The 7,149-nt window shown below is 39.6% G+C and overlaps 1 protein-coding gene across 2 annotated transcripts in view; it reads left to right on the top strand.

The window, feature by feature from the left end:
• Window positions 1–229: 229 nt before the first annotated feature.
• The window catches only part of hibadhb (3-hydroxyisobutyrate dehydrogenase b), a 142,393-nt gene continuing 135,473 nt past the window's right edge, over window positions 230–7,149 (top strand). For both annotated transcript variants that reach the window (XR_013888859.1, XM_080205867.1), the window contains exon 1: window positions 230–356. Coding sequence is in view for 1 of the 2 variants with exons in the window: in XM_080205867.1 (XP_080061993.1) it covers window positions 287–356 (70 nt within the window). In the remaining variant the exon portion in view is untranslated. The remainder of the gene's footprint in view (window positions 357–7,149) is intronic.

Here is a 7,149-nt window from a genome sequence, read left to right as displayed (position 1 = left end):
CGTTTGCATCTGCAAAAATCCCAGAGCTGTAAGCAAATGCCAAGCAGCTTTTTTTGGAAGCAGAGAGCAGATTTTCTGCAGCGTCCTGGCGAACCTGCTGCACTCTTCCCAGCCATCATTCCAGAGGATGTCCCGGTACAGGCTACAGCTGATTGGTGAGGTCCTGCCACTGTTCCCTGGCTGTGCATTGGCTGCGTCGCTGTCACTCTCCAGCCCGCTTACCCAGGGATAGGCTGCTGGCGCTGGGAATCGCAGGAGGTCGAGGTTGGCGGTCCCATACACAAGTATGGCGGCTATTATAAGGAGGTCAGCGAAGTTCTCCCTTAAATATACTAACTATGCTCGCCACTGTGTTGGTAAGGCTTCTTATTTTTCTTATTCACCTAAAACCAAGTATAACCGCTGGATTGGATATGAGCAAATGTTGATGCCTCAGGGCTGAAGGTTGTGCAGGTTTGGCCAGTAACATTCCCTCAGGAGGCAAAGTAGAAGTCGATATAACTTGATATTCCTGCTCCTTTTCGCCGTTGACATTCCTGCAGAAATACACGAACAGACTTACTTTTCTTGCACTGAAGTAATAAAGATTGAATCCCAGTGCTAGAAATTTCTCACTCGTTATACTTGCATATTGTGGATTGTTGCGCACTAGTTGATAGTGTTTTTTTTATTACTTATTCACGCTGAAAAGTACCAGTATTTTACTTTATACAAGAAAATACTCAGGATTCAGTGACTTTAAACAAATTTGGTTTCCAAAGTTTAAACATTTCCATGCAATTGTTGTTATCAGAAGTTTGCTCCATCGGAATTGTAGCACCCCATTTGTCAGAAACAAATCAATTGTGAAAAAAGTTTGGTGTTTTACTAAATATGAAATTGTATTGGACTTGGTTACAAATTTGAGAGTGAATTTTGGCTTTTCAAGTATAAGGCTGCAGAATTGACACTTGGTGTTGCAAAATTTCTAAACCATAAATTGCATTACTATTACCTTGGTTTTCCTATGACCACCTTATTGAAGTTTAAAAACTGCATTTATTGACTGGACACATGCTATAGAGAGTAACATTTTTCAATGGTATTTTTTCTTTCATTTCCTGCTCTGCAGCAAACAGATGCCAGCAGTTCTACAGCATCTAAGCCAAAAGTTTATGTAATCATAGTAGGCACTCTTGTTTACCTACATAATCAGCCCCCATCACCCTTAATATTCTATGCAGGTTCTATGTCTGATGTATGGAATTCAAGCTCTTTTCAAATTAACTTGTGCTCTTGTTTCCCTCTACTTTTATAACTAGTTCCAATTATGCCCTCTTCTGCAACACTTTTTTTTATATATAGTTTTCTATTCCTGCTAGTCTCCCTGACACTATTTTTAAAAGTGCCTTTAGCTGCAGTGTCCTGATATTTTAGAACTTGCTCCTTAAATTTCTCTTTTTTTTCTTTGAGTCTTCAAGCAATATTTTGGTCCATTATCCTGGCATGACTAAGGATCTGTTTTTCCTTCTGCACTGCATTTTAGAAAGTTCTTCTATGTTGACATGTAAAAGCATTCTTTTAAAAATGTACTTTGACCCTGATGATGCCCATGTGGCTGCCTTTCAGCTGTTTTTGGTGAAGAGTGATCAGGAACTCTTGGTGCCAGGGAACTGGATGGGAAATTTGGTACTGCAGTTTTTTTCTCCAACCAAGGTCAGCTGTTGATTGAATCAAGATTAGAAGATGAGGACTGGGAGCAGCATGAGTAGGCAATTCAGCCCCTTGAGCCTGCCTCCATTCAATACGATCATGGCCGATCTTATCATGGCCTCAACTCCAATTTGTTGCCCATTCTGCATAATCCTTCAACCCATCACTAATTAAAAGTCTGTCTCTTCCTTAAACTTACTCAATGCCCTGGCATCCACCATAATCTGAGGTGGTGAATTCCACAGATTCACAACACTTTGAGAGAAGTAGTTGCTCCTCATCCCTTAATATAAAACTGTGACCTCTTGTTCTAGATTGCCCCAACTCTGTCTACTTTGTCAATATCTTTTATCATAGATACCTCAATTGGAACTTCACTCGGGTCATTGGGAATGCTTCTCAAAGTCTATACAATTTATACCTTCTGTCCTTAATTGCCATTTCTTTTGTAAATGCTGCTCCTTCATTGCACTTCATTGCATTTACATAGAATTCTTCAGTGGAAGATTGCTGGTGGGAATATGGGTCACTGAATTTTAGATGAGGTAGACTTAATGTGGAACGGAGGATGAGAAATCAAAGGAAAACATTGGAAAAATTGAGGCGACAAAACATGTACGAAAGTTTCAGTGATTGAAAATCTGTGTAGGACAGTAGCACACAATGTCTTAATGTATTACGGTGTGCAGTAGTACACAACATTTTATTTGGAAGAGGAGGGAGCCCAAGTGGGGGGGTGCAAGGACAGCATCTTGGGAGCGATGGGAAGAGAAGCCATCATTAGGCATGTGTCAATCTCAGAGAAGTGAGTGCGGAATCATTAGTGTGCTCGTGTATTTGTACAATCGAGGAACTTTGGTGTTGTCTTGGTCAGTGACCAAATTCTGCAGGAAGATCAAGGATATAAGAAAATAAAGATAATGCACTAAAGTCATAATCCCACAAATCATTTATCAATAACTAGGTTGATGTTGATTCTGTGGTGGTGTAGAAGATAGTTTTGGAAGAATTTGATGGGCATGATATTAGGTGAAGATAATAAGCTTGGGGATGTTGGTGAAGGAAGGGGGAATGGAGGTGCGGCAGCAGCTGCAGGAGACTAGTGGGTCAAGGGTACATTTTGAGGAAGAGGAGGGTATTTGCAGACTGAGATTGACTCATGACCCTCAACACCAATTAATTAGTAACATTTAAAGTATGCCAGAAATCTTATCTTGCGATTTAAGTACTTCACAATTGAAAATTAGTTGCAGCATTATATCAACCTACATAACCACTTGTCAAAAAATTCTTAATTGATAGTAAAGTGCTTTGGCATGCCCCGAGATTGTGAAAAGTGCTGTATAAATCTTCTTTTTTTCTGCCAACATATCAGAAATGGTATGTTAACATGTACTAGACATCATTGTTTGCTTTCAATGCTAAATTATCTTCTGAGGAGCAATTTTCAATTTGCAAAGATCCTAATCAAAATATTAAACTGACAGACTTTTAAATGTATCCTAACGGAATAATGTAGTGTACATTTAATACTATAAAACTGCTGCTGTTTAAAAAAAAACTGAATATCATATGACTGAATATTGTATGATTTTCCTTGAGCAGTGTTACATTTATCCGATTACCTCCTGTATCAAATTATTAAAGGTGCAAAAGAAAGTAGCCAGTATTTTCGTGCTGAGTACTTGTGGCATCCACCTGAAATTAATGAAAGAGCCCTGTGAAGTTTCCTGGCCAGTGATTAAATTGGCTTTTCTCAGCTTCCGAAGATAGATGCAGGATTTAAAACAAGGCAGTCTTGACTATTGTATGTCTGTCACAGTTCACATGGCACATTTTGTCACTGCAATCTTTAAGGCAACAAAAAGCCAAATTGTGCTTCCTGTGTTTTTCTGACTTGGACCCTAAATCCTTAAGGAATTTACTAATCTCTAATTAACCTCAATATTTTACAAGCAGTTTGAATTCCTATGATCCCCACAGAGCACTTGAGCCTTCATGCAAGTGGCCTTCAAGGGACATGTCAGAAGAACACATGATGAAATGTTTGGCCTAACTCCTTAAACCTAATCGTTATCCTGATCTCAATCCCAGACCTTGTCATGGAAATTTGTCTGAAATCAAAATTTTGATTTCAAATGTAGAGCAACTATCCATCTCAGCCTTAAAGCAACACACTTCAGCAGCAGTATTCTACATGATGTAAAAATTAGGAGTCATATGGACTGACATGTCAACTAGGTTTCTCTTTTCACATATGCTGTAAGTTCTGCTGAGTTTTCCCAGCATTTTCTGTTTTTATTTCAGATTTTCAGCATCCACAGTACTTTGCTTTTATTTTAGCATTCTATATGGTGCTTTATGTGGTGTGAACAGAAAATTCACTGACTTGCTGTAAACTGCATTAAGGAGAGCCACTAAAACCATGGTTCTAACTTGGTAGCTGAGTCTTGTTGGCAGGGTTGTGCAAACTGCAGATTTCTCGCAAACTGTGTACAGTAGTCAGGATTATAAATAATACTGGTTTCAAAAACTTTTCCTTCCCCCAATCTCTGGGTAAAATTCATTGCAGTTCGGCTATAAATTTCCACAGTTTAGAAATAACCATTGTGCCTACAGACAAAACTAACTGCTTAAAGAGTCTTCCTTCCCCCAATCTCTGCACCTCAAATTGATGTTGACCCAGCTATATTTAGATATAGATACGATTAAAAGTCTCGGAGCACTTGCTGACCATGTGCTTAGAAACAATGTACAAATGTGGTTGCAAGAGAGCTTAGATTCAGATTATTATGTTTAACTTCAGTTGATAGAGTAGCATTAGTGATACTGTTACGTTGATCGGCCAATGGGGTCTGTTGAATTATGTTCAACCAAACTTAAATGACTAGTCGCTGTAACTAATTAACTTCTTAAAAAAAAAGTCTGCATTTGCTGCAGAGGGAAAAGAAAATGCTCGGCTCAATTTGACATTTTACACAATTTTTTTTCTTGGTGAGATTTTCAAATTTTAATCGGCAAACATCCAGGTTTCACATGACAGAATTGTTAACAGCCTGAGGAACAAATATTTTTCCTTTTACCCTCCAAACCCATGAGCTCAGTTTTTAAACTAAAATTTATATCAAAGTTTAAAAAAGTGAGAATTTAAAATACTATTGCCTTATTGATGAACAGTGGAAGAGAATTGTAGCTTCGATATCGTTAACAAAATAGTTTAAATTGTCATCTGGGGTCTGTTGCTTTGGGATGTCCTTTCTCTGGTCCTGAGTTAGAAAATTGTAGGTTGAAGTCCCACTTCAGGACTTGAGTGTAAAATCTAGGCTGACACCGCAGTCCACAGAAGGTATGTTCTGACGTTCAAGGCACTGTCTTTTGTCTTAATCTGAGGTTCATTTACCTGTCCCAGTCCTTCAAATGGATATTGAAAATCACATGACACTGGTAGAAAAAATGTGCTGGCCACCATCCCTCCCTTTTAATTAACTGGTCAACAGTTTTGTATTATTTACGGAATATTGATAACCAGCTGTGACAGAAGTCACTGTACGCTATTATTTGTGAAGTGTTTTGCAATATCAGAAGCCAAAGTCTTTAAGCAGTTAGTTTTGTCTGTAGGTACAATGGTTATTTCTAAACTGTGGAAATTTATAGCCGAACTACAGTGAATATTTTCCCAGCTGAATTTAATACATTGCTATTTAATTAGGTGAAGCACCTCACCATTTGAAACACTGGGCAGAATTCAGACAGTACCTGTTTTGGCTTAGTTTACACAGTTTAGATTATGGGACTGCCGCATATACTTTAAAATTTAGCATTTTTAACTACATTTGGGCAACAATGATCTCTGTCTTACTCTTTTGTATGACCATGTTAAATGGGGTCGCCACAATACCGGTTGACTACCCTTTCATATTATTTCATATCTAGCTTTACAGTCAGATGCCCTTACCGCTAACCCTCCCAATATATCCAGGCTGGGGACAGGCTTTGATTGGGCAAGAATGATTTATCCTATATATTAAAAGAAATTCTGAATGGCAAACATTTCAGCAGCACTGCACCTGTCAATGTTGTTGTGACTTAACATTAGGAGGAAGTCTGACAGCAGCTATGTGACATGGTATTGTTTTTTTCCCTTCTGATCCCCTCATTTTCTCGCCTTGGTCCAATTATCCTTCTACCTTGTAACCGTTCTTGACCTAAACATTGCTGTTGGTTTTGACTGGTGTAGAATGCCATGGGCAATGAATTACTGTAAAATGTTTAAAATCATTTGTAATCTCCTGCCTCCATTTTAATACATTTTCTGTTTTTATGAATGCATTTTCAGTTCTCCAATTCTTAAGGATTTTTGTTTAAGATTTGTGTGAATCGATTTGTTTTAAATGATTCCTACTCATGGGTTGAGAGAAACGGAACCAAAATGATTCATATTTTGGTCTTCAGAGGCCCACAGAGGCCAATTTACTTTTATTGGAGAAAACATTGAGAAGCATTGTAATTTGGTCTTTTTATAATGACAGATATGTTGATAAACACCTTATTTGGCTGCTTATCACTCATCATAAGGTCCCCCATGCAAGACTTCTTGAGAAGGTGAGAGGGCATGGGATCCAAGGGCCTTTGGCCTTGTGGATCCAGAACTGGCTTGCCTGCAGAAGGCAGAGAGTGGTTGTGGATGGGTCTTTTTCTGAATGGAGGTCAGTCACCAGTGGAGTGCCCCAGGGATCTGTTCTAGGACCCGTGCTGTTTGTCATTTTCATAAATGACCTGGATGAGGAAGTGGAGGGATGGGTAAGTAAGTTCACTGATGACACGAAGGTCGGTGGTGTTGTGGATGGTCTGAAAGGATGTCAAAAGTTGCAGCAGGACATAAATAGGATGCAGGACTGGGCGGAGAAGTGGCAGATGGACTTCAACGCGGATAAATGCGTAGTCGTCCATTTTGGCAGAACCAACGGGATGAACGAGTACACTATCAAGGGCAGGAGTCTTAGTAGTGTTGAAGAGCAGAAGGATCTTGGGGTCCGGGTCCACAGGACTCTTAAATCGGCCTCGCAGGTGGAAGAGGTGGTCAAGAAGGCGTATGGTGTACTGGCCTTCATTAATCGAGGGATTGAGTTTAGGAGTCGGGAGGTAATGCTGCAACTTTATAAGACCCTTGTCAGGCCTCATTTGGAGTACTGTGCGCAGTTCTGGTCGCCTCACTATAGGAAAGACGTAGAAGCTATTGAAAGGGTACAGAGGAGATTTACAAGGATGTTGCCTGGACTGGGAGGCATGCCTTATGAAGTTAGGTTGAGGGAGCTGGGTCTCTTTTCCCTGGAGAGACGAAGGTTGAGAGGCGACCTGATAGAGGTTTATAAAATGTTGAGAGGAATGGATAGGGTTGATTCTCAGAGGCTATTTCCCCGGGTTGAAATGGTTGCTACGAGAGGACACACATATAAG

Source organism: Carcharhinus amblyrhynchos, chromosome 2 (assembly GCF_965287045.1).
Source record: "Carcharhinus amblyrhynchos chromosome 2, sCarAmb.v2.hapA, whole genome shotgun sequence".
In the NCBI taxonomy this organism is placed as follows: Eukaryota; Metazoa; Chordata; class Chondrichthyes; order Carcharhiniformes; family Carcharhinidae; genus Carcharhinus; species Carcharhinus amblyrhynchos.
The sequence above is the reverse complement of the archived record's forward strand: the minus strand, read 5'-3'. Positions and strand labels throughout refer to the sequence as shown.